The following is a 27,686-nucleotide window of genomic DNA, read 5'->3' as shown; positions in this document are numbered from 1 at the left end:
TTAGGGCGGCCGATAGCCGCATACGTAGCACTATTTATGAGAGTCACAGACGCACCAGTGTCTAATTGAAAATTGAAGGTCTTGTCCTGGATGCGTAGCTTCACAAATAGTTTATTACACTGCCTCTGGATCAGAGCAGTGGAGGTGGAAGACACAAAATCAGCGCGTTTAACGCGTATGCACTGCTTACGACAACTCGTGGGTTGGGCGGGTGGAACAACAACTCCCGCTTCACTTGCAGTCTGTACATTACGTGTTACAGCGTTTGAATTACGCTTGGGTCGCATAGCAGAGGGCCGGGTGGGTGGCTTATTGCGAACAACTTTATTACCCACACGAACCGTGGAAGAGTCTTTAAACCCGACCTCCTGGGCGGGCTGGCTTTGAAGAACATGAATATCCATGGGCTGGGCAGCACTAGAATTGTTCTTGCATTTACGCAAACAAACAGTCTGGATGTGTCCTTTCCTTTGACAAAAGTGACAAACCGCATTTCGTAACGGGCAACGTTCACGAGGATGAGCAAGAACACACTTAGGGCAAGACTTAAGTCTATCATTTTGCACACGCGGCTGACGAATGTGTTTAACATGACGTGGCCGGCTAGTGTTTACAGTCTGACTCTGCCGGTGGGGCCGCGGGCGTGACATAACTTGCTTAGCACAGGCAATTTGAGAAATACATGGCTGATCTAACTCACACTCAGCATAGTCAAAAGTATCTTGGGCTTCAATAATGTTCATCACAGTCTCTAATGACGGGTCAGGCAACTTTAAGATAGCAGCACGAATACGAGAATCTGCAATGTTTTGAGTAATAGCGTCGCGTAACATGACATCACTGTAGGAAGCTCCACACACACAATTAAATCGGCACTGACGGGTGAGGCCCCGTAAATCTGTTAACCACTGTTTATTAGATTGATGTGGCAGTTTCTTTAATCTGAAGAACTTGAATCTGGCCGCTGCCACATAACTCGCGACTCGAAATACTCAGCAAGCTTGGTAACAACAACGTCATAGTCTAAAGCTTCTGGCTTGGATTCCGGGAGCAACTTACAAAGTAGTCTATAGACTTCCACGCCTGCAGTGGGAATTAAATAAAGCTGCCGCTCATTACCTGTGATTTTGTAGACTGACATGTGCGCCTGCAACTGCGCGAAATATTCGTGCCATTCTTCTCGTGATGCCTCAAAAGCACGAAAAGGCGGTGCTGCCTGTGCTTGTTCCTTGTGTGGTGGTGGATTAGCTGCTTGTTTGGCGATTGCTTCCACAACACTTTGTATTTGCTGACTCTGTAACAAGATCAACTGTTGTAATTCGGCAGACATAGTGAACACAAATTAAACCAGCCCCCAAAATTCTATCTCAAGAAACAAGTTGAACCAGCCCTGCACACGAGTTCGGAAGTCCTCGTCGCCAGTTTTGTGACGGCCTTCGTAGCGACAACACTTCGCTGTAGAAACGGCCTACGAAGTCACCGCCACACTTTTAATAGCGGGCCGACCGGTCCGCTGGAACAGTGAACAGAAAGATGAAAACCCAAACACTCGGATTAAATGAAAGTCGGTACTTATCTTTATTAACGACGATACAGAACACAGTGGTGAACATGGTCTACAGAAATCTGTCTAGTTCGAGTCAGTGTGGCTAGGTCGGCGTCGGCTGACGACAAACAGCAACTCTGCTGCGATGAACACACAACGGACTAGCAAGTACACAATTCGGTGGCGAGTATACAACTGAGCGGCGAATACAGAACTGTCCTAGCGCTCGCGACTCCAGCGCTTAAGAAGCCAGAAGCCAGCGGTGGCGCGCGCAGACTTGCGGCGATTTCCTGTATCGCTGGCGCTGCTTATGCGGACGGCGTCCGGGCTTTGATGCTGCCAACCTTTTTGGCAGTGGGCTCGGTTGGCATTACTGGCTAGGATATAACACCATGACTATTAAATTTTCGTCTCCCTTCACTATCTGAATAATTTCTGTTATTTCATCATACATTTCTTCAATTTCTTCGTCATCTGCAGAGCTAGTTGGCATATAAACTTGTACTACTGTAGTAGGTGTGGGCTTCGTATCTATCTTGGCCACAATAATGCGTTCACTATGCTGTTTATAGTAGCTTACCCGCATTCCTATTTTCCTATTCATTATTGAACCTACTCCTGCATTACCCCTATTTGATTTTGTGTTTATAACCCTGTAGTCACCTGACCAGAAGTCTTGTTCCTCCTGCCACCGAACTTCACTAATTCCCACTATATCTAACTTTAACCTATCCATTTCCCTTTTTAAATTTTCTAACCTACCTGTCCGATTAAGGGATCTGACATTCCACGCTCGATCCGTAGAACGCCAGTTTTCTTTCTCCTGATAACGACATCCTCTTGGGTGGTCCCCGCCCGGAGATCCGAATGGGGGACTATTTTACCTCCGGAATATTTTACCCAAGAGGACGCCATCATCATTTAATCATTCAGTAAAGCTGCATGCCCTCGGGAAAAATTACGGCTGTAGTTTCCCCTTGCTTTCAGCCATTCGCAGTACCAGCACAGCAAGGCCGTTTTGGTTATTGTTACAAGGCTAGATCAGTCAATCATCCAGACTGTTGCCCTTGAAACTACTGAAAAGGCTGCTGCCCCTCTTCAGGAACCACACGTTTGTCTGGCCTCTCAACAGATACCTCTCCGTTGTGGTTGCACCTACGGTACGGCTATCTGTATCGCTGAGGCACGCAAGCCTCCCCACCAACGGCAAGGTCCATGGTTCATGGGGGGAGCTTTTCATAACTACGTCCATGTAAACCTGCTTATTCTATTCAAACCTTGGTCTCTATGTATAACTGCCCCCCCCCCCCTCCCCACTCCTCCATATTCATCCATTTACAGCTTAATGTTTCCTTGATCCCTCCAGATGTATCCTAAAAAACATGTCTCTTCTTTTACTCAACTTGTGACATAAAGCTCTTCTTAGTTCAATCTGTTTCAATACGTCTTCATTCTTCATTAGTTACTCAATCTGCCCATCTAGTTTTCAATATTCTGCAGGTGCAATATTTTTCGACAGCTTCTGTACCTTTTTCTCTGAATTGATAATTGTCCATTTCACTTCCGTAATATGCTATACCTGAAAAAAAAAATACTTTCAAAAAAGACTTCCTAGACTTAAATTTGTATTTTATATAATTACAATGTCATTTCTGACCCCAGGGTGAGATGGACCTTTCCTTTTTAACCTTCCTCAAACTAACCCTCCCTCTTCCTCAACTAAGGAACTTGTAAGCTCCTCCCCTACTACCTGTATACTGTCACTGGGTATTATTTTTGTCCTTGTCTAAATGTGTGGGTTGCATAGGCAGCAAGCTCATAAAGTTTACTGGTAGGACCCACACATTAAGATACATCATTCAATAAAGTGACATAAAATGCAGAAACCTTAGATACACATACATCTCACACATCCCAAGAAATGGAAACAATTTCTTTTTATATGTATTTTAATGAAAATGAGATTATTAATGTAAAAAAGAAAACAAAAAAATGATCCCACACAGTCAAACAAAACATTCACAAATATCCTTCAAGGATGCAAAAAATTATATAAATACACTTACAAAATAAATCAAGTTACAGTCTTAAAATGGTAAAAAAAAATGTCAAAATGCTGATAGTGATTCCTCAAAAAAATGGTTAAAATGGCTCTGAGCACTATGGGACTTAACATCTGTGGTCATCAGTCCCCTAGAACTTAGAACTACTTAAACCTAACTAACCTAAGGACATCACACACATCCATGCCCGAGGCAGGATTCGAACCTGCGACCGTAGCAGTCGCGTGGTTCCAGACTGAGCGCCTTAACCGCGAGACCACCGCGGCAGGCAGTGATTTCTCAAAACCTTTAGTAAATCTGTACAAAACATAACATCAATTGCAATTCAAAAACTTTCAGTGTATGCCACACAATAAAAAAGGCACAGAAAAACAATAGTTATAATTAATAAACAGTGAGCAAAACTGTGTTGCAATTTTCATGTGTATTTGTAACCATTTAATAAAATAAGGGCTTAATACAACCATTCCTGCCAGAACAATTTAAAAAAAAAATATTCTTTTAAGTGAAAAGTGCATCTAAGTATGTGAGTAAAAACAATAAAAAATATCAAACATGGCCCTTATTGCATATAACAACAACTTATTATCTGATCATTATGCATCACAGTGAGTACAGAAGCATCACAGTAGAAAAATGTACACAGTCTCTGCACTGTAAAATCACATAGGTATACATAAAAAGTTCTTCCTGTTGTCTTGTCCACTGTGTTTTCATACTGTCAATTGAAAGCTGCACATGAACTTCAACTTATCTCCACACAGAGCTATAGAACATGCAACAGTCATGTAGCCATTGTTTAAGGACAGTCTAGGTAACATACAATTCTTAACACTATGACTCACAGTTCTGTTGACTTTTTATAACACAGGGAATTTAAACACAACACTGACAGAGCAAAGTCATTCACTTCTATGATATAGCTTTACATTTTCAATATCATTTCCCAGAGTTAATGTATTCCATAGGTAAATAGTTTGGATGCACAATTTTACTTACATGAAATGACCCAGTACAATAATGATGGAACTTCTGAATTTCATTGGTTATCTCGGAAGTCTTCATATGTATGTTCATGAGAACCCAGTCATCAACTTTATAAACAACAGGTTTCACTATTTCATCATGCATCTTCTTTCTTCCATAATCTTTCTTGTTCATGTCTTGTAGTCCCTTGTAATGCAGTTCTTCAGTTGAAATATTGTCTCTTGATGGAAATTTTATAAATTGCTTACAAATACTAGGCAGTATTTTATCAAATAAAACAGTGCAAAGTGACTTACCTGTACTGTCATGGGGCAGGCTACTTATAATAATCTCAAAGTCCGATAACTTTTTGTATCACTCTTTAAATTGTTTCCACTATAAGCACAAAATAAACTTTCGAGTTCACTCTTTACGCACTCCATTGGATTGGAAGTTAGTCTATAGTGAGAATTAAGGATATGTTTAACATTACTGTTTCCATACTGTTTCTCTAAATTTTGAACCATGACCACTAAGAAAGGACTGAGGCTGAATAACAATAACAAAATAGTCATCTTCTAATTTCTTGAGCACATTTTTACTGGTGGCTTTGCATAATGGATAAAACTTTAAATATTTTGAGAACAATTCCAAAATAACCATTATCTGCATAAAATTTCCTCTGAAACATGGTAGCGGTCAATGCAAGTCAGTTGAAATAGTGCCACCTGGTTTACGTGGGGTTATACTGTCCATTAGTCCTTGGTGCTGCTCAGGTCACACTTTAGGTATCTGGCATACATTGCATATCTTCAAAATTGTGCAGACTTTCTTCACCATAATGTTTAGTATACTATACTTCTGTAATTTTAGTATACATTTGCTTAGTCCTATTTGTGTGAACATAACTTACACGAGATCTTCATTAGCATGTCATGAATACAGACTCTCCATTGATCAGAATTAATATTGTATGTTCGAGACAAAATTCCCTCTTCTTTCAAATAATAACTTATAAATTTTGTCTCATTCAGACCATTATATTTATACTTCACCATTTTTAAGTATTTCTCTACATCTTAGAAGGATTTGATTGTGTGTAATAATTTCTGAATGAACTTTTCTCCTTCAACAACTTTTATAAAATCTGTATATCTTTCTGCATTAAAGAATGCCACATTTTGAGATAGGTACAACACTATGTCAATAGAGCGTTAATCTTTCCAGGCATATATCTTATTTGAAATCCAATATTTGTATTGTTGGTGCACAGTGCATAAGATGCTTGTACACAGGACAACAGCTATTAGAAAAGATAATGCTTTATGGTCAGTCATTATAACTGTATGCTTTCCCAAGAGATACAACTGGAATGTAAAAAATCCCCAAGTGACGGTTAATGATTCTCTTTCTGTTACTGTATGCATTTTCTTCCATAAACTCAGTGATCGAGTCTCAGGTGCTGTTGTTCTGTGTTCCGTACTTCCATTAGCATCACACATCTGATACAATTCCACATTTATTGCATAATTCCTGGAGCCTGATTCAAAATAAAAATCAAGTGACAAATTTGGATGATGTTATAATTTAGCTTCATGCAATTTAGATTTTGTACGATTGAAGGCTTTTTGCTGTTCTTGTCCCCTCATCCACAATGTACCCATTTTTTACAGTTTCAGAAGTGTTAGTGTAGATAATCAATGTTTATTGGTAAATTTTCTGTAGGAATTGGAGATTCAAAAACATGATCTTTTGCTATTTGGAACATTATGATGCAGAAAATTTTCTGACAACATCTGTTTTACCTAAATCAGTTTTGATACCTTGTGGTGATATGGTGTGGCATAAAAAACTTGATCTAATTTTTTGAAGATTTTTTCCTCTCCAAATTAAATGTTAATCCCAATTTTCTGAAAGCTTGCAAAAGTTCATTAGCAGTCTCCAATTATTCTTCACATTACTCACAACTAGTTATTATATATCATTGACGTAGATGACAAACTTCTTCAATACTTTTTCCCTTAAAACTTTATCCAGAGCATGCATGAAAGCAGCTGTAGACACATTCAGTACATATAACATTAAACTGATAACTCCCTCTTTTATACAAAAAGTAGTGAACTTCCTGCTTTCCTTATCTAACTTCACTTGCCAGTAACTGCTTATGAGAACAAAGCTGGTAAAATCTTTGACACTTTTAAGACATTGCAATAACTCCTCTAAATTTTTCACTTAGTCTCTTTGTGATGAAACAATTCATTTTACTGATCTTTTGTCCAGCACTAATCTCACAGATCCATACTTTTTATCAACATGTATTGTGTTACAGTTGTAACTACCTTTCAGTAATATTCTGTCACAATATTAATTTAATTTCAAAATATACAGCTTCATGTTTTGCAGGTGGTAATGGATAACTTTTGCTATGGACCACCTCATGTCATGTTCTTTTCCTTTCAGTTTAAATTTAAAACTTTTAATTAATCCTTGTCTCATCGAAAATAGCGTAGGATAATGATCAAGTACTTTCCCAACAAATTAGACATCTCTTGAATCTTCTTACAAATTTGACAAAGAACAACTTCTGCTTTTTCTCTCTTCTAGGTGCGTTTTTCTTCTCTAACATAGTAATGTTTATCTGAGTTGCAGCTCCCTCCTTATCCTTATTAGTACATCTTAAATTCATACACACAGAACTCATTTCTTCCTTGTTGATGATCCTCTAAATGAAATTTTCCTTTATCATAACCGTTCTGAATTAATGGCTTGCTTGCAGCAAAATCCACTTTACACTTATTCACTGTCATGCCGTCTGTCCCTGAAATATACCCAACAGATAATGTTTGAACAACCAGGAAAATTATCTCGTATTCTTTTCCACTAATGTTGAACTTCAGTAATATGTGAATTTTTTTTTTTTTTCCTCTCTATATCCCACAGCACTGACAATGAATACACCACTCACAGGAAAAGATGGAAAGTGTGCCATCTTGTTTAGCTGTAGATACAATTTATTTCATAGTGTGCAGACCTGACTCTCTCTTCCCAGAAGCCCCTCAACATTAATACTGGAAACATTGATGTCAATGATGGGCATACATATCATCAGTAATTACATTGTCTCTCACATCAAGTTACCTCTTACATCACAATCTGTATCAGACAGAATATTATTTATTTAAGTGCTGACCATTAACTACAGACCAAGTCTCAACTGAAATTTCATTTAGTTTAACTGTGAAGGTGGGCAGGCATACATTTTTCATTCCCTCCTCTTCTAGCTGTCTGTCTTGAGTTTGTCTATCATTGTTCAGTTGATTATCCTCTTTATAATGATTACACTCATTAGGTTGTCTGCTATGTTTAAGTGCGGTCCATCTTCCCTTCTACCAAAGCGTTTTGATGGTCAATAATTAACTTCATAGTGCAAAGACAAAGCCAATTTACTGGATTACCTAAATATTTGTTTTCATCCTATTGTTTTCCTAAATATTCCCAAATGGTTCGCTCATTCTGAGTGTAATTTGGTGGTGATGATGACAATGCTGTGTTAGTTGTTGATGTTCTGTGACCAGTATCTCTTTTCTTCTTCTTTTTTTTTTAAAAAAAGATTCTATTATTTTTAAAGTTTCACATTTTTCTTATGCTTTGCTGCCACATGCATGAGCTCCATCTTTTAAATAGCTTACAATTGCATTAACTTTCTGTCTTTTTGGGCAGATTTTAGGGAAAGCACTTTGAAATTGTTTGATGGGAATCACTGGATGTACACCACGAACTGGTTTGAATTCCTGAAACCTTTTCATATTTAAATTGTGATCCATAACAATTCCAAGTGTGGCAACAATAAAGCCACTACTCCATTCATTTAATACCATATTAGTTTCATTCTTCAAAATCTTGTGATCAAATTTCACTGTACTATTGACTGGATACCACTTTGCTAATGCCATTACATTTTGTTTCAAGTTCTGTACAGTAAGCTTGTACACCATACAGAATTTTTGTTACACCATTCACATTGCCAGTCACTTTTGCTTTACAGTAGCAATTTATTGATTCTGCTGTCAGACCAAATCAGAAGTTTCAGTCTCATTCTCAATCATGCTGCAATACAACACTTGCCGTACACTGGAATGTGCTGAAATAGGCCCAGAAACAAAGAGCAATGCACAATGCACTCTGAAATTTACAAAACAGTATATAAATAAAAAATACTTTCGAAAAACCACACACACGGGTTCATCATTTTTAAACTTATTCAAAACTGGGACACCTGAGGCACACACATACCTCACAAACTATTAATTCAAAAAGCTAGCAACTGTACATCTTTTTCTTTTCTATGTGTCTATCAGCTGTGCTCCACATTTATCAGTTTTCTTGAGCGAATTTTCCTTTGATGCAATTACAGTATCATTGGTAGAAAAGCTATAAATGTAGACTTGCATTTCTTCACCTGTCTTTTAAGGCAGTTCATAGCATCATTATTACTATGCGTGTTCTACATTTCTGTGGAACCCCTAGGTTGCCTTCTACCATCCTTTTGTAAATAATTCCTGCCTGTACTTTAAAACCATAACTTATTCTATGAACTTGCAGCTTGCTGCAGGTGAAAAATAGATCCACAACTTGTTTTGTAATTGAAAAAATGGTTGTAGCTCCATCATAAGTTGCACTGGGAAGTACCTTGTTTTATTTCTTGATGGCAACTAGTTTCAGTCATCTGTGTCCACTTTCAAACCATCTGTATCATAACTGTGACAAATACAAGTGATAGCCCATGTACAATAACTGCCCCTACAGTGATGATTGAAGCAGCACTATGGCTGACTCAACAACAGTAAACAGAACACACAGGATTGATATTTTCTAGTGTTCTATTTATGGTTGTTAAGTCAACCATATTGCCACTTTGATCATCACTGCAGGGGCAGTTTTTGTACATAGGCTATCACCGGTATTTGTCACACAATATGGATAGTTTGAAAATGGACATAAGTGTCCAAAACTGGTCGTCATCAAGAAATAAAAAAAGATACTTTTCAATGCAACTTATGACAGAGCTACAACCATTTATTTCAATAACTTCTTCTATTAGTGGATTGATAATACATCTGACAACACCTACCTTCTGTAGTATTATATACCAGATCTGTTGAAGATCTTAATAATTTTGAAGTAATGCCATCTATCTCAGGAACCTTATATCTTTCAGTGATTTGTCAAATTCTTCTCAGAATATCAACTTACCCATCTCCTTTCCATTTTTCATAATACTGTCACCAAGCTTCTTTGGTTGATGTAGCACTTCTATTTATTTCTATCAACTATCCCTTCTCTTCTCTATTTTGTACCAGGTAGACCCTGAACTCGTGATCTTCATACAGGTACTTCCCTTTCCTCCAAAGCCTTCTTTCATTTTCTGGTTTCTGCTGTATTAAAGTCATGCATGCTTCTACAGCTTTTGCATTTCTCCTTTAGCCATTCCTACTTTGCACTTTTCACTACTGTCGGTCTCATACATTCCATTTCAGTCACTGCATTTTTATATTTTCTTCTTTCATCAATCAAATTTAACATATAGCCTGTGTTATCAAAGTATTTCTGTGGGGATTTGCATTTTTTCCTGGATTTTCCTTTTCTGCCTTCACTATTTCATCTCTTAAAAAACTTCGCATTTGTCTTTTATTTCGTTAATCATCTTCTTTCAGTCAAGCATTGTGCAATGTTCTCATTGAAATTCTCAACAATCTCTTATTGTATCAACTTATCCAGTTGAAGAGACTTATACCCAACAGAATGAAATCCTGTGCCCCTAAAAACTTTACATGGATCATGACACTGTGTATATAAATCATGGCTGTGATAATTTGTTTGCTCTGCTGTTTATAGTATTTCAGCCATATGTGATTAAGGGGTCTAATTGTCCATCAGCCCATTCTCCAACCTGAAGAAGACCAGCTTTCTTTTCTTCTGATGACTGCCACCTCCTTAGCAGTACATCACCCAAGAAATCTGTAAGGAAGTCTATTTTATCTCCAAAATGTTTTGCCCAGGAGGATGCCACCATCATTAAACATTACAGTGAAGCTGCATTTCCCTGCGAAATATATTGACTGTAGCTTCCCCCTGCTTCAGACGCACTATTGTTCAGATGTCAGCACCGCTGAAGCACACAAACCACCACCATGGGGACAGGGAATAACTTGATTGTATGTCTGAAGGACTGAAAATTCAACAATGTCTTTTTTTCTCAAAATGTTGAGATTTCGCCTAATGTGTTTTGAGAGCACTACTAGCACAGAAAGATAATATGTATACCCCTATCAGTTGTAACCAGTTGCTTGCAAATGCTTATGTCAACTGAGAAATAATTTTTGTCAAAATGTCACTAGCAAGAAAGATTAAAAAGGAAGTTGTGGGCTGGATGGGAGTATGACACTGGGATTGGAATGTTCCATGGCACCAAGGCTATGGGCATAGGAAATGTTCATATATAGTGCTGTAGTAGTCCATAATAGCAATAATTTAAAAAATTAAAAAATAAATAAAAACCTAAAAAAGCATTTGGCAGTAATGATCAGGAACTATGGAAGGCAATGGAGGAATTGATTGTATGTGGGTGTATGAAAGGATACAGTAGACAGCTGTTACCGATGTTGATCAACTAAGGTAAAGAATCTTTCTGTGGGAACGTTGGAGCATAATAGAGAGACCCATAAAGAGGCTGTAGCACAATTAAAATAACTTGTGGCTTTTGATGGTTTTGCATGGAATGAGTGGAAAGGAGTGTTATTGGCCAGCACAAGATGAGCACAAAACACCTACTTTCATTGTGTGCTCACTAAGTAGCCATCAGTGAAGCACTGGTAAGCAATAAACAAATTGAACAGGGCATTATGAATATTTTATAAACATTCACAATTGTGATGTAAGTGGCACAACTACAGGAAACAGTATAATTACTGTTGTCTTCATTGGATCCAGATCCAGTGCTGCAGCTGATAGAAATGACTGTCTCTACAATTTGTTCCTCCAGTAGCCCTCCACAAATCCACCATCCCTTGGCTACTTTATTGATATGGCTCACAGCTCGAGACCAGTGCTGTTGCATAAAACTTGCAAAAGCTTCTTTTGTAGCATTTCTGTCTCACTGATAATATTTTTTTATTATTTATTGCCATATAACTTTTTACCTGTGCTATGAATATAATAGAGGGAAGATGTAACTTATCAAACAAAAGCATTGGTATGTTGATAGACACACAAACAAACACAAACACACACACAAAATTCAAGCTTTTGCAACCCACGGTTGCTTCATCAGGAGAGAGGGAAGGAGAGGGAAAGACGAAAGGATGTGGGTTTTAAGGGAGAGGGTAAGGAGTCATTCCATCCCGGGAGCGAAAAGACTTACCTTAGGGGGAAAAAAGGACAGGTATACACTCACACACACACACATATCCATCCACACATATACAGACACAAGCAGACATATTAAAAGGCAAAGAGTTTGGGCAGAGATGTCAGTCGAGGCGGAAGTACAGAGGCAAAGATGTTGTTGAAAGACAGGTGAGGTATGAGCGGCGGCAACTTGAAATTAGCGGAGCTTGAGGCCTGGTGGGTAACGGGAAGAGAGGATATACTGAAGGGCAAGTTCCGATCTCCAGAGTTCTGATAGGTTGGTGTTAGTGGGAAGTATCCACATAACCCAGATGGTGTAACACTGTGCCAAGATGTGCTGGCCGTGCACTAAGGCATGTTTAGCCACAGGGTGATCCTCATTGCCAGCAAACACTGTCTGCCTGTGTCCATTCATGCGAATGGACAGTTTGTTGCTGGTCATCCCCACATAGAAAGCTTCACAGTGTAGGCAGGTCAGTTGGTAAATCACGTGGGTGCTTTCACACGTGGCTCTGCCTTTGATCGTGTACACCTTCCGGGTTACAGGACTGGAGTAGGTGGTGGTGGGACGATGCATGGGACAGGTTTTACACCGGGGGGAGTTAAAAGGGTAGGAGCCAGAGGGTAGGGAAGGTGGTTTGGGGATTTCATAGAGATGAACCAAGAGGTTACGATGGTTAGGTGGACGGCGGAAAGACACTCTTGATGTAGTGGAGAGGATTTCATGAAGGATGGATCTCATTTCAGGGCAGGATTTGAGGAAGTCATATCCCTGCTGGAGAGCAACATTCAGAGTCTGATCCAGTCCCGGAAAGTATCCTGTCACAAGTGGGGCACTTTTGGGGTTCTTCTGTGGGAGGTTCTGGGTTTGAGGGGATGAGGAAGTGGCTCTGGTTATTTGCTTCTGTACCAGGTCGGGAGGGTAGTTGCGGGATGCGAAAGCTGTTTTCAGGTTGTTGGTGTAATGGTTCAGGGATTCTGGACTGGAGCAGATTTGTTTGCCACGAAGACCTAGGCTGTAGGGAAGGGACTGTTTGATATGGAATGGGTGGCAGCTGTCATAATGGAGGTACTGTTGCTTGTTGGTGGGTTTGATGTGGATGGATGTGTGAAGCTGGCCATTGGACAGATGGAGGTCAACGTCTCGGTGGGGTCAGGAGGTTGATGGAGTCAGGTGAAAGGTTTTGTAGGGGGCCTAAGGTTCTGAGGATTCCTTGAAGCTCCGCCTGGACATCAGGAATGGGATTACCTTGGCAAACTTTGTATGTAGTGTTGTCTGAAAGCTGACGCAGTCCCTCAGCCACATACTCCCAACGATCAAGTACCACGGTCGTGGAACCCTTGTCCGCCGGAAGAATGATGATGGATCGGTCAGCCCTCAGATCATGGATAGCCTGGGCTTCAGCAGTGGTGATGTTGGGAGCTTGAATTTTGTGTGTGTGTTTGTGTTTGTTTGTGTGTCTATCAACATACCAATGCTTTCGTTTGGTAAGTTAAATCATCTTTATTTTTAGATATATTTTTACCTGTGCTGATATACATGTAATAAGATTGAAACAAGTGTGATATGGAGGAAAGCCAATCACACTATACCCTTTCACAGTTGACATTCATTGAGCTGTTGCTGGTGTAGGAGGGGAAGCTGGCTTCTTGTTGTTGTTAACTGGGCAACAGTGATTTGTCCCCTCCTCTGAGTCAAACTGATGAAATTTGCAGATGTGAATGTTTGGGAGCAAGCAGTTGTAAGTAAGAAGATAGTTTCACATCACAGGTTTAGGATAAGCCCAATGTTTTGAGGTGTTGGTGGAGCTAATGCTGGACTTCTGGAATAGAATTGTAAATCATAATGGTAAATAGTGTAGAGTCCTTCTCAGCATAACAAATAGTAAGGTCAGGATGGGTTTCTCAGCATCAATAGCTGTATGTTCCAAACCATGAAGTTGGTGTTAATAGGAAGGGCTTTAATGAAGAATGAAAAGTTGAGGCAGAGACATCTCTCTTGCAAAGGTACTTTGAAGCAGCCAAGTGGAAAGGGAGGAGGGTAACTGTTAGAGGGAAGCTGGAAACGGCTAAGACATAGTTTGAGCAAGTCATGTGTGTGCTTGGAGCTTACAGGTGCTGAACTTGAACTAGTCAGCAGGCTAGTGTGGATACCAAGCAAATGAGGACAGAGAATGTAATTGTGAAGAGAGTGAGCCAGGGAAAGGAGATCATTGACAAATCCAGCAAACTTGATCAGGGGTGCAGGGTTGAATGCGAGTCTTTCTAATGGTGTTATGTTTTCAGGGGTTAATCTGACAACTGCCTTGTGAGTCTGGAGAGAGTGTGTTTGGAAGTGGTGTATTCTTCCGTATGTGAAGTGTATTTTTGAAGGGTGGAAGGCAGAGTAGGTCAGTAGTGTATTGGTGTAGAAACAAGGGCACCCATATGATAGTTTGTAGGGTCACGGGGGTGGGGAAGATCTGGTGGTATAAGATATTTTTAATATTTTGGAAGACAAATGGAGACAGAACATAAGAACTTAGTAGTACCATCTGAAGGAAAAAAAGTATGAACTATATACAAAATCTGAATAATAGCAGATTTGGAATGATTATTGAATTGCTGATGATAAGGTTATAGTTGTTGACAATGAAGTGCACATACAGATAGGCACACATAGCACAACTGCAGTGTTATAGTCAACAATGCTAAATCCTTGGTGTTTAAATGAATGAAACTATTAGATGTAAAATAGTAACTGAATGTAAATGGACAGGTAGAGAGAAGTCATTGATCTTCATAATACACCTGTAGAAGTGAACTTCTTTCTCCCCGGCATTATCCCATGTTTTCACAGGGTCAGCATGTTAATCTGTATTCGGCAGTGTTGGTAGTATAGGATGGCTCGATACCCTTCCTGTGATGAAATCTGTCTATGTCTAGTGTTAACCAATGTGAAAGTGTGTGAAAGTTTTTGAAATGTTTGTGAATTATTTAACTGAGGTGGGATGTGGGCACTATCCAGTATTCACCTAGATGGATGTGGTAAACTGCCTAAAAACGACATCCAAGCTGGCCAACATACTGGCCCTTGCTGTTAATCCATGGGACTGATTCAATCTGGGTCCAAAATGCCTCCCCAAATCCCAGAAATGTTGTGCTAGCACATCCAGATATTCCGGCAAGTATCTGAAGAACTCAACATTTGAAATAAAATAAAAAGATTGAGTTACACTGAGGCACAATGTTTAAAATGTTAGGGAAAAATGTAAGAAGAGAGCCTATGATGGGATTTTAATAGCCATGACTATTATTTCTTTGCTGTTTTGAAATGAAACAAATGTTCTAAAAGACATTAAAGACATAAAACTGCAGATCTGAAGACCTAAAAAAAGACATCAGTATCATAACATAATGATGAAGTCACTCATGCAGAATGAACAAAGACCATTAGAATGACCAAGGAGAAGACTGAAAGGCTAACAGTGTGATTAAATTGTAGACATTGTAGCAGGCTTCGAAGTGTAATTTGTAGAGAGAGAGAAAAAAGAAGTAAGGATAGGAGACAAAAATGAAGAAGAGATTCCTTCTTATGGAAAAGAGAAAAAGGATTCAGGTGGTGTGAAGAGGTCAAAAAAAGACGGAAAGGCTATGGCAAGTGATGTACAACTCAAATAAAGCTCTACTTGGTTTATCTTCTCATTCTCCTTACTTCCTTGTCCTGCTCAATTTGTTTCATCTGTTAAAGATAAGTGAAGCTATAGGTTAAAGAGACTTTGATGCAATAATTATTTAAGAGCTTTGTTATGAAAAATATTTTATTTATTTGTTTTCATTCTCATTCCAGAGCACAGACAAAGATGACAATGAAGATAAGACCAATAGTCTAAAGACACCAGTTCCAAGTGAATGGAAACTTGCAGCTGTTATATTAGACCGTACTGGTGTATACATAATGACTCTTACTTACATAATCCTACTTGCAGTTACAATTCCAAAATACTGATCTTGTGTATGGTTAATACATCCACTGTGTGAAAGTAGAATGAATATCATCACAAAAATGTATGAAATATGTTTGAGGTTGTCAAACTGTAGGTGGCAAATTAAAATAAAATGTATATAATTTTGAAGTTTTCAAAATTTTTTGTCTCAATATGTAACATAGATGCATTTTATACTCATTTATTAACTCATTTGAACTGAAATAGAGATCAGAAATGATACATATTTGCTTCAAGAGATAATAAGCGCTCCTCTTTTCATGTTATGCCTATATGAAATCAGATTTTCTATTGCTTCTTGTAAATATAAGAATACGAGGTAATACTGTACATAAAATTTAGAACAAAACTGTCTTCTTTGTTGACTACAAACTGATTCTAACATGAGTACATAGTCTCTCCATCTTCTGGCGTGTTGATAGTTCATGTTGGATATTAACATAAAAATTATGCTCTCATCAGCATACATCATCTGCATTACCAGGAAGATAAGAGCTCTCAGTGTGATGCTCAGTCACACAGATTGATAACATCTGCACTTACTTTGTGTTACCCTACAGTGCATTACACAAGTTATGTTCAGTAGAAATCGAGGCATGCAATACTGATAGATGACACCTCCAACATTGCAGCCTCACCAAAGCATAGTCAGAATTAATAATTTTATAAATAATTAACTCAGCAAGGTAATTTTTGGAGCACAAAAGCTACACCTCATCACCACATGCCAGTGATGGAGATAGAAATTCTTGAGAGAAAACTGAAATACTTAGCTTTGGTAACAATATGTGATTGTGCTGAATCCTCTGTAAAATAAAATGACACTAAATGTTTTAATTTTGTGTTCATTGTGCCAGTTGACAATTAGCCTTCACCATTTCAGTCCTAAGTCACAAAAACACCAAGGACAAGACCGCATGGGTTCTGCCACTTATGTAGGCTTGAAAGATGACATTTTTGTTTAGTTCATTTACAGTTAACTATTTGTTATTTCAGTAATTTTACTTTGGTTTTTTTAGTTTGTATATTGCCTGATTCATCTTTTTTCCTTTAAAATTACAATTTTTTGTCACCTTCTTCATTAACACAGCTTAAAACTAAAATTTAGTACATTGTTTTTCATTTTCTGGAATATGATAAATTATTCTGCTAATATGGATTTCAACACTGCTGACGTGAATACAGTGATTTAATATGATGTTAAATGACTAATCTATTGTACTTGTTGTGTGAAATCTCAGTTTATTTAAAATTTTAGAATTTACATTACGTAAGTATGAAGTTCCCCACACTAGCGTGTTTTTATTAGATGTTATTAATTTTGCCAATTACAAATTCTAGTTATGAAATAAAGGAAAATTTTGTAATTAGCAAATGAAAATGTTAACTATCTACAGTGACTCATAACCATAAATTTACAGTTATCTCAATAATGGCTCATTTGCAGACTCATGTCTACTGGAACATTTTGCTTCTATTATCATGTAATTTCACCCTTGCCAATTTTCACTGTTCATTATGAAACAACATGTATGTAAATGTATATTAGAAGAAAAAATCAGTTTTTCAAAACAGTCAGTGCTCCCCTTTTTAAACTACTCAGCTGCTGTTTTTATCTAACACTTCAAACAAAGTTGTTATATAACTTAACACACATTACTACTAGCCGTCAGTCAAGGTTTGTTTAATACAAACATTAGAATTACAAATAATTTACATCCCTGAATCCAGATATCCTGTAAAATTAGAAATAGTGGCTAGTGAGATTTTTTTTTTTTTTTTGGGGGGGGGGGGGGGGTGTCTTCAAATTTTCTTCCTCATATCCACAGGCAACCTAGATATATAATTTTACACCAAAGTGTAAACTCTACAGTGAATCCTAGGAAGGGATGCATCATCTGCAGGGAAATTGTTTTCATTTCTCATATTGTGCTTGTGAATTGCACAATTCATCCTAAATTCATTGTAGTTATTAAATACCATTAGGTGGTATATGTATTGCACATAACTCTAAGATTTTCTAGGTCCTTGAAGAGGTTTCTGCAAGGTATTTAGTTATCAGCTATACCTAGCATTCTTGTCAAACACTTAGCAGGGAGGGAGAGGAGCTAGACCTTGGAGTGTGGTGTATTTTTAATACTTTGGAAGACATATGGCAATTTCTAAGCAGCCATAAGAAAATTCCAATTTCAATTTCGTTACAAACATCCATAATACTGATTTTTAAATCATTTTCTTGAAAGAAAAGTGTCTGACTATACTATATTTTTTTCCTTTCCCTGAGAGCTGGGGGAGGGGAGGTGGTGGACCCCCTTGCCCCCACACATGAACACCCTTGCCCTACACTACTGCACCTTATATGTCACGGTCTACATCTCAATGTTTTCAGTAAGTCGTTACTTATATGCCTAATATCCAGAAGCATTCACTATACTACAATAGTAACTGTTCAATCCCTGTGATTTCCTATGTTTTCACTATGCCTTTTCTAAGGTAAGTGTTTCCAAAAGACAGAACTACCAGACAACTATAGACAAAATAGCAATAAGAAAGACAGAAGTAAAAAAAGGCCTCTTGGGTAGCATGAAGGTTAACAGTCATAATACATCTGACTTTTCCCATCAACACATAAGATGCTTTTTCAATAAGAAAAATGAACTCCTCGTGTCAATACAAGGCATTAAAAAAATCTTGAAGTATTTCTATAGATGTGCTATGTAAAGCAGAACATCATCTGGGAGCCACAAAGATTGAGCAGATGCACCTAGGTGGATGCAAGTTAGTATCACATTACTATGGACATAATGTGAAGGAAGCAGCTATATACACAAAAAGTGGAATGAAGCCCCAGACCATACTCTTTGGTGAATACTGCACTGAACACCTATTCGATTTTGATCTACACAGTTTAATCTATGTTATGTGTGAGTTTTATCATGATAGAAGCTTTAGAAATGTCTTTAAATTGTTAAACTGATTAATTCTGCATGGTGGCCTCTCCTACCTTTTCTAACATTTGGGAAACTGCTTGCTTCAGCAGAATTTTTGTCAGTGTGAAGGCTGTTTTCTTTCAATATCTTTGGCTGACATCTATATCTCTGGCTGAATCTTTATCTTTGCCTGAAAACTTTATTGCATGTGGTTTATTTACTGTTTGACAATACTAACATATATTAGTAGGTGGAAGGTTAAATTCGCAAACCTTTACATGGAAGTCAAGATTTATGGATAGTGGGTGGTGAAAAAACTGTGTTTAAGAAACAGAGGTTTCATAGAAAAAAGAGTAAGCAGCCCGAAATGAAGAACATAAGCTCTCAGCTTCAGCATCGAAACTTGGGACAGGAGAATTTTACAGATGTGTGAATGATGTTGATATGAATTCAAAAATGGCTTCAAATGGCTCTGAGCACTATGGGATTTAACATCTGTGGTCATCAGTCCCCTAGAACTTAGAACTACTTAAACTTAACTAACCTAAGGACATCACACACATCCATACCCGAGGCAGGATTCCAACCTGCGACCGTAGCGGTCATGCGGTTCCAGACTGAAGCGCCTAGAACCGCATGGCCACACCGGCCGGCGATATGAATTCCACTGGATTCAGACTTATTGGTTTAGATCTTCTCTGCCAGGCTATAAAGTTTCCATGTTCATGAGTTAGCTGTAAAAATACAGAATGCATGATTGTTGTTGAAGAAAGAAGAGTGGGAATAGCTTTGGATTTTAAATTAATTTGTAATTCATGTGGCTGTGAATTTTCATTTTCCTCCTCCAAAATACTGACACTGGTACCTATGAAAGTAATTTTAGGTTAACATATGCTCTGAGATGCCTTGGACAGGGCAGGGAAGGAGGTAATTTATTTTGTGGTTTTCTGAACATGACTCCACCTTGTGCAAGGTTTGAAAAACTAAATAAAGAAATGTCTGATGCTGTATGGGATACTGCCAAAGTTTTTATGAAGAAATCAGTGGAGGAATTGGTGGAAATAAACCAAAAAGAAATAGATTCTGGGGTAGATGTTCATGACAGTGAATCTCCTACAAATGTTACAGACCTGTGTGTGTCTGTAGATGGGACCTGGATGAAAAGGGATCACACATCTCTGTATGGAGCTGCATTGTTATTGGTATTGAATCAGGTAAAGTTTTAGATGTAGACATTATGTCTAAATACTGCCACCAGTGCGCAACAAGGAAAATGTCCAACAATGAAGACAGTGAGAAACTGTGGCATGCTCTAAAAATTATAGTGGCTTAAGTGGGGGCATGGAGGCTGCTGCAGTTCTGAGGATGTTCTCCAGATCTGAGGACCAATACGGTGTTAGATATACTAAATACCTTGGTGATGGGGACTTCTCTTTGTTCAAAGCTGTAATAGATAAAAATCTGTACAATACAATAATAGAATAGTTGCAATGTGTTGGCTACATCCAAAAGAGACTTGGTGGTAGGCTTCGTCACTTGCTGAAAGAGAAGAAAGGTGAAGTACTTGAGGATGGAAAGCCACTAGGCGGAAAAGGGTGGCTTAATCTGGAAGAAACTGATTCTCTTCAGTTATTTTATGGGAGAGCTGTCAGGAAAAACACACACAATTTAGAGGCAATGAGGTGTGCTGTGTGGACAATTTTTTTCCGCAAATTATCCACTGACCAAACACCAACGCACAATCTGTGTCCGAAAGAGGATTGGTGTAAGTTCAACAACAGAAATGAGACGTATTCACATAAACACTCATTACCAGAACCTGTTACATATGCAATTAAGCCCACATTCTGTTTCTTGCAAACCCTGATTTATTGAGGAAGTGTCTTCATGGAAAGACACAAAATGCAAATGTAAGCCTCAGTAATTTAATTTGGAATAGATGCTCAAAAAGGGCATTCTGTGGACTTGAAGTACTCAAAATAGGTATCTATGATACAGTTTTATGTTACAATAACGGAAATAATGGCAGAATTGAAGTGCTGAAGAGAGCTGGTATATATCATGGTGTGTTTACAACAAAAGCATTTTACACCATCAACGAGAGAAGGGTCAAGAAAGCTAACAGATCAGTGTCTTACCTGCAAGTACACACCAGGCAGATTTGAAGATGAGAGAAGAAAAACCTGGAGGATGAGGAGTATCAGTATGGAGGATTTTAAAATTGAGGTAAGCTTATTACATGAAGAAGTATAAGAAAATCTTTGAACCTCATTTTCTCTGTTTTATATATTTTACTTTATTTGGAGTCTTTTTTTCAAAAAGTATATGCATTAACGCTATGAAATTTTCAGGAACTGTTAGCAACATGTTGCTGTCTTCCTGTAACTGAAAAAATACGAGATCCTGCAATTACATTCTGATTTTTAGATGATTGTATGTAGAAAAAAAAGTTAATTTTGGATGTGCAAAATTAAAAACTCTGTTAATGATACCATTTGTACCATAAATTAATAGCTTTAGTTCAGTGTTCTTATAACCTTCTCAGGACACTATAATAAAATTTTTGGATTAATTGCATGATTAGAATTTGAGTTACGGCTTTTTATATAAAAAAAAAAGTAAATAAATAAAAAAAATTCAAATTTGTGGCAAAATATTAATTCTGCATATTTTATTATATTTTTCCAATAAACAAAGCTCTTTTACTATACACATGCAAAATTTTGAATTTTTACTTTAATAAATATGGCTGTAATGATTTTTTAAATAAATGTTTACATTTTCCATTACATCCCCCCTTAAGTAATAGACTCGGAAATATACTCCACAGCAGTTTTGACATTCTAGAGGCCTTCATCAGGAAATTTTTTAAACTTCAATACACAGTTAGATAGGGTACTCATAAGACTTAATAGAAATAAGTAAGAAGTAACTGTATGCGGAGATTTCAATTTAGATTTCATCTCAGGTAGCTCTGATTGAGGGTACCTATAATTAATGAAGTTCAGTTTGGTTTGACCCCCACAATAACAGCCCTAACAAGAACAGAAGGATATAGCACAACAACAATAGATAAGTTATTTCTAAACCCGTCAGTCTTTAATTAAGTACATATGAGCCCCATAACGAAAAGTTTATCTGACGATGATGGTCAAATGGCAGCAAAAATGCATCCTCATTGATCACTTTTAACTTAGAAAGGAAAAAGGTAAATTTCACAGAACTTTAAATGGTGACTAAGTTACATTCAGGGAGAATTTAGACTATGACAAACAGGAAGAAGCTCAGGAAGGACACACAGTAGATAAGCAATTAGATACTTTCCAAACATACACTGCCTGACAAAAAGAGTGGAGCACATAGAAGGAGACAAGGAAACGAGATGAAACTTCATGGGTTGAGAGGATATGTGATGTTATTTCACTGATCACAAATTGAGTCAAATTCACAAGGAACTTTGTAGTATGGCCCACTAATCAGTATGATTTTGCAATCCCTCTAGACTGGATATATCCACCAATTTAGTTGGGGAAGGTCTCATAAAGCTGCTGCGTCCACTCCTGAAGCAAGCTGTCCCACAGCTGTTGCAATTAGTCCCTGATGGCACTGGTACAAAATTGACATCTGAGATGGTCCAACACATGTACTGCTGCAGACACGTGTGGGGATCTTACCAGCTACAGGAATACCTTAACACAGACATCGGTTCATAAGGACATGAGCCATGTATAGATGAGTATTGAACTTTTGAAAAATGGCTCTACAATACTGTTGCTTGAGAGGTAACACCTGAGGATGCAGGATGTCTGTAACAAACAATTGTGCCATCAGAGTTCTCTCAATCACTACCAGCCATGACCGGTAGTCATACCCAGTGGCTCCCTGCAATGTGGTGCCAGGAGTAACACCACTATGCATCTCCAAAACAATTGAAGAATGGGATCTCTCCCCAGGTTGCTAACATAATTTTTCAGGGTAGTCCAGAATAGCGATTCATAACTGAACACAATGTAGTGCCAGCCATCAGCAGACCATGCTTCCCAGTCATGGCACCACTCCACATAGTCATGTGGGATGGTAATTCCCTACTCTGATAGTCACTAGTCTCTGATTAATGGTGTAGGATGACACAGAATGTTGCAGGGAGACCATTATTTGTTTTCAGACGGTAGGTACAGATGCGAACGAGTTATGATTTGGTTGGAGCACAGTGTGGCAATCCTCCCTTGTGGTGGTCAGGTGTAGTTGACCAGAATCTTGAGGACGAGTATACCAGCCCTCACATTCCCATGCAGTCCAACACAGAGTCATTGTCACACATGAATGACCATTGAATCTGGACATTGCACAACTTGACCACCTGGCCACAAGGAGACCCACAGTAAGCCCTTTCAAACTCTGCCAGGTGTTGATAACACTGTGTCACACGACTATGTGGCATCACAAGGTCCTTCACAGTGCTTACACCCGTTCCTTTGGCCTCAAAGAAAGCATGTGCACTGACTACCAGGGACATTCCACACTCCATAAATGATGCATTGTTTCACACAAATTGACTGTAGCAGAGGACACATTGCAGCCCCTAGTGGCTTGCACCTCTGTTGCATTTTATTTTAATTCTGACTATCTGATGCTGTTAGGTATGACCGCAGCTTTCGTATTTTTGGTATGTTATGCTGTAACATTTAGTTTTAATTTTGTCCAAAGAAGGTGTCCCTTGTGACACTGAAACCTAGGTTACAAATTAATTGTGTTCGTGACTGAGGGCTGTGTTTTTCAAAATTTTGTATTTCCTATCCTGTTCCACTCTCAAATAGAGTGAGGGAAAAACGACTGTCTGTATGCCTCCTTATGAGTCCTAATTTCTTGTATCTTATCAGTGTGGTCCTTGTGTGAAATATATGTTGGCAACAGTATAATCATTTTGTAGTCAGTTTCTCTAGTACCTCACGCTGCTGAAGTTGAACACGCGCCAGAACAAATGGATGTGGTCAGCCCATAGAGGGCTCCACGTCCGCGGCGGCTATTCCGCGCAGCGGCTCTCGCGCAGTGAGGGCGCCATCGCTACACCACGTGCAGACAGCGGCCAATAGCCACTCCCTCCAGTTTAGTATATAGGAACCTGCTCTGCCATAGTCCAGCCAGTCTGGTACTCGCTCTGGATTGAGTTTCTATCTCGGCGGTACTGCGTTCTTGTCATTGCTCGTTGTTGACTTTTGCCTGGCTCTGGTTCCAAGTGGATTTACTGTTGGTGTTTGGTGTTGTGGTTTCTACAACCCTCTGTTGTTTATCTCTTCCTTGTTGTGTCGGTCATAGTCGGTCATGGTCGATTGTCGTTGGTTGTCGTTAGTCTGTCATCCGACTCGTCCTTGTGTTTACCCGGTGGTGCGTGCTCCATCGCCGGCGGCTTGCCCACCTGGCGGCTCCGATCCGCAGCCCAAGGCATTCCCGCAGTTGGTTGTGGTTACTACAGTTTCAAATGTCAGTTCTCTAAATTCTAGCAGCCCCCATTTGATTTACTTCAATGTCTTCCTTTAAACTCTGTTTTTATCTGTCCGGTTTCATGATTACCTGCATTTGTGCACCTTTGGATAATGACTGTCATGATTTTTTGCTGTGTGGATTAATATTATCCTGATTGTATGGATGATTTTAGAATGGATTATGAATAAAAACTTGAAACTAGTCATCGTCAAGTAATAAAAAGAGCTATTTTGCAACTTTGTCTGCTAATCATATTGAAATGAGCATTTACTGTGTCTCTCAAGTCCTCAAAAAAGTGTAACACACTACCTGGCTTCCAGACAATGGCTAAAGCTTATACTCATCTGTTTTAAGGAATCTGGAACAGCACTGTACTCCTCTAAGCAATCCAGTTCTTCTTTAACTTCATCTTGCAAGGCTGAAGGAATCGGGCATTCCTTGAAAAATCCTACTCTCTCAATGCAATTTGGGCAAAAATATTAAAAGCATTTCCCAGACCTAAAGAAAATCAGTGAGCTTATTGGAAACACAAAGAATCCACTTCTGCACATGTGACGGTATTATCAATTGCTTGGACTGAGTGTTGAACATAAAAAACAAATGCTTATATGCACTGAGGCAAAGATATTTTCCACTTAGGTTTCTACTGCTACAAAAAAGGGGAGGGAGGGTAGGAGGGAGGGAGGAACAGCACATTCATTACAGACAAGAAAGAAAGGGTCCTGGTTACTTGTGTATATGTTAACTCCGGAAATACCTGGTACAGTATCAGAATTTCATGATGAGTGTAAGTCCACAGTTTAGCTGCTACTGATTTGAAGAGCAGAGGCCCCAGTTGGATATACACAGTGTAACTAATAGTCAAAATTGAAACCCCTGTACCAAAATGGAAATCACAAACCATTTCTTGCAGCATAAGGTGTGGGGTTCAACCTTTGAATCTGTGACGTCATTTATTTGCTTTGGAGCACTCGACTGCTGGCTGCTCAATCAGCTCTGACAAACATCTGCTACACGACCCTGGCAAAAGCAGTGTTGACAGACATCATTATGGTGTGGGCAACTACTCATAGCATGTAACGAAAAACAATCAGGACAACTGGGTAGTTTACAAAAGTTTTGATTAGACTGAGTTAAAAAATGGCAGTGATGCAGGGTTTGATGTCTGGCCAGTCATGTGGCAGCCATTTCACTTCCACCTGAAGAGTGTGACATTTTTGCAATTTTCCCATCCAACTGTCTAGGTCATACTGCAAGCGCCATTTGAGGTGACAGTTCGGATATATCATATTCTATGGAAAGGTAACCTGAGCTGCTTGTGAAATCTCCAAAGCCCTTACAACACAACATTCAGATAAAGAAGGATTTAACTGTGTTAATGCTTGAGCAAGCACTTCACTGTCTGGTACTAATCTGATAATCACATTATGTATTAATGATTTTGCATACGGTTTTCCACAAGGACATGTAAACTTGCATTTTCTTCTCAGATCCTGTATGTCCACAGTCCACATGGTTAACTGTCTGATGTTGCCTTATAATCCTGGAAGAATTCTAAATGAGTGCCTGCCACATGCATTTCTGCTGCAACATATTCACTCAAACGTGAGTGAGTTGTGGTTAGAGACAGCATTAATGATTCAGAGAAAGGGGTCAATTTTTGCACAAGATAACAGAACTTTGGGTTGATAGATAATAAAAGAGCTTGTTGTCTCTCAGGGCTCTTAATATCATTTGCCAGGAAATAAATGCTTCTGGTATCCTTCCCAATCCTCTTGAGCTTATTAAATGGCTGGGAAACCAGAACTGCCTGAAGCAGCTGGGTCTGTCAGCTTCTGAATGAGTTCACTGTGCTGGCTGAGCTGTCACTTCCCCAGCTCAAAAAACTTCTAGGTTGTAACATTCTGCAAAGTGGCCAATATGCCATATTTCAGCACAAGGTAGGTTATAGTTACAAACAACATTTGTCACCACTATTTTAAGCCTGCTTCAACAACAACACAGATTTCACTGAATAAAAAATAAGTACAAATAAATCACAGAATTTAATAGATCCTGACTCTTCTTAACTTAATAGAAAAAACAATTTCCGGAGGTAGATACCTCTTGGCTACTAAAGCACACTGTATATTTACTGAATAGTTAAAATATTAGTGCTGGGGATCAGTGTAAGTTTGTCTGACTGGGATTCACTTGCATACAAAAAACACACACACAAATGTTGACAGCAAGTAATAGCAAAATCCAAATCAGTGCATATAAAATAGCCACTGATTGCAAGATCATCATAAATAAGTCCAGTAGAGAGCAAGTAGTACACATCAGCAACCCGAGACAAATGAAGGTGAGATGGTCCAAAGCAGGCCATACACCTAGTGCTGTTTACTCAATGACCAAGTTCCAGCAAATGTACCACTCCACACCATGCCTTGTGATGTCACCAAAAGTAAGTGTAAGTGTAATTGAAATTACGTTGATTGATCCATTGATACATCCAGCAGGATTACAAGAATTTGATAATTTGGGTTTTTTTCAAAGTAGCAGTTTTTCTCCTAACATACATGCTTAAAGTAATCTAGAAGCAATTACCACATTTATCAGATTGAGTAAATTAGTGTTAGGCATAATTTATTGTTAGTATATTTTACACAGGTAATCAGCTGCAGTTGCTTCATCATCTTAGTGTGTAACATGGCTCGTTCCACATCCTTAAAGCTTTTCCATCATATTAGGAGTCACAGAACATGATGTATGAATGAATGAATGAATAAATGCTGCATTCTCCATTTCCCATGCATTCTCTCTCCACTCCCCTACCACCTCCTACATTTCCACTGCCTGGCCACAAAGGAGCACTCCCCTTGTGACTCAATACCATTCAGGACTGGAGCAACTGAGTCACATTCTCTGCCAGGGCAATGCCTGCCTCTCATCATGCCTTAAAATAAGCAGTAACCTACCACACTATCCATTCCATCTCTCCCACAGTGGTATTCAGCTACCCATTGAACCTACGCAATATCCTTGTCCATACCTGCCTCCGCCACTGCTTCTAACCCCTTGCCTCATGGCTCATACCCCTGCAATACATCTACATGCAGGACCTGTCTCATACATCCTCCCACCACCACCTACTCCAGTCTGGTCACAGGTATCACCCACCCCACCAAAAGCAGGGTTACCTGTGATAGCAGTCATGTGATCTACAAACTAAGCCATAACCAGTGTTCTGCTGTCTGTCCGCTTGAAATGCCTCTGATAAAATGTGGTCAAGAAACAGCTGGACAGTCACTGAACATGCTAC

The 27,686-nt window shown here is 38.8% G+C and overlaps 1 protein-coding gene across 2 annotated transcripts in view; it reads left to right on the top strand.

The window, feature by feature from the left end:
• The window catches only part of LOC126262606 (acetylcholine receptor subunit alpha-like), a 276,417-nt gene extending 260,323 nt beyond the window's left edge, over nt 1-16,094 (top strand). Inside the window, exon 9 of one of the 2 annotated variants that reach the window (XM_049959357.1) lies at nt 15,812-16,094. In XM_049959357.1, the coding sequence (XP_049815314.1) occupies nt 15,812-15,970 (159 nt within the window). In that variant the 3' untranslated portion in view covers nt 15,971-16,094. The remainder of the gene's footprint in view (nt 1-15,811) is intronic. The other variant, XM_049959358.1, reaches the window with a different exon arrangement.
• The last annotated feature ends 11,592 nt before the right edge of the window (nt 16,095-27,686 follow it).

This window comes from Schistocerca nitens, chromosome 6 (genome assembly GCF_023898315.1).
Source record: "Schistocerca nitens isolate TAMUIC-IGC-003100 chromosome 6, iqSchNite1.1, whole genome shotgun sequence".
In the NCBI taxonomy this organism is placed as follows: domain Eukaryota; kingdom Metazoa; phylum Arthropoda; class Insecta; order Orthoptera; family Acrididae; genus Schistocerca; species Schistocerca nitens.
The sequence above is the reverse complement of the archived record's forward strand: the minus strand, read 5'-3'. Positions and strand labels throughout refer to the sequence as shown.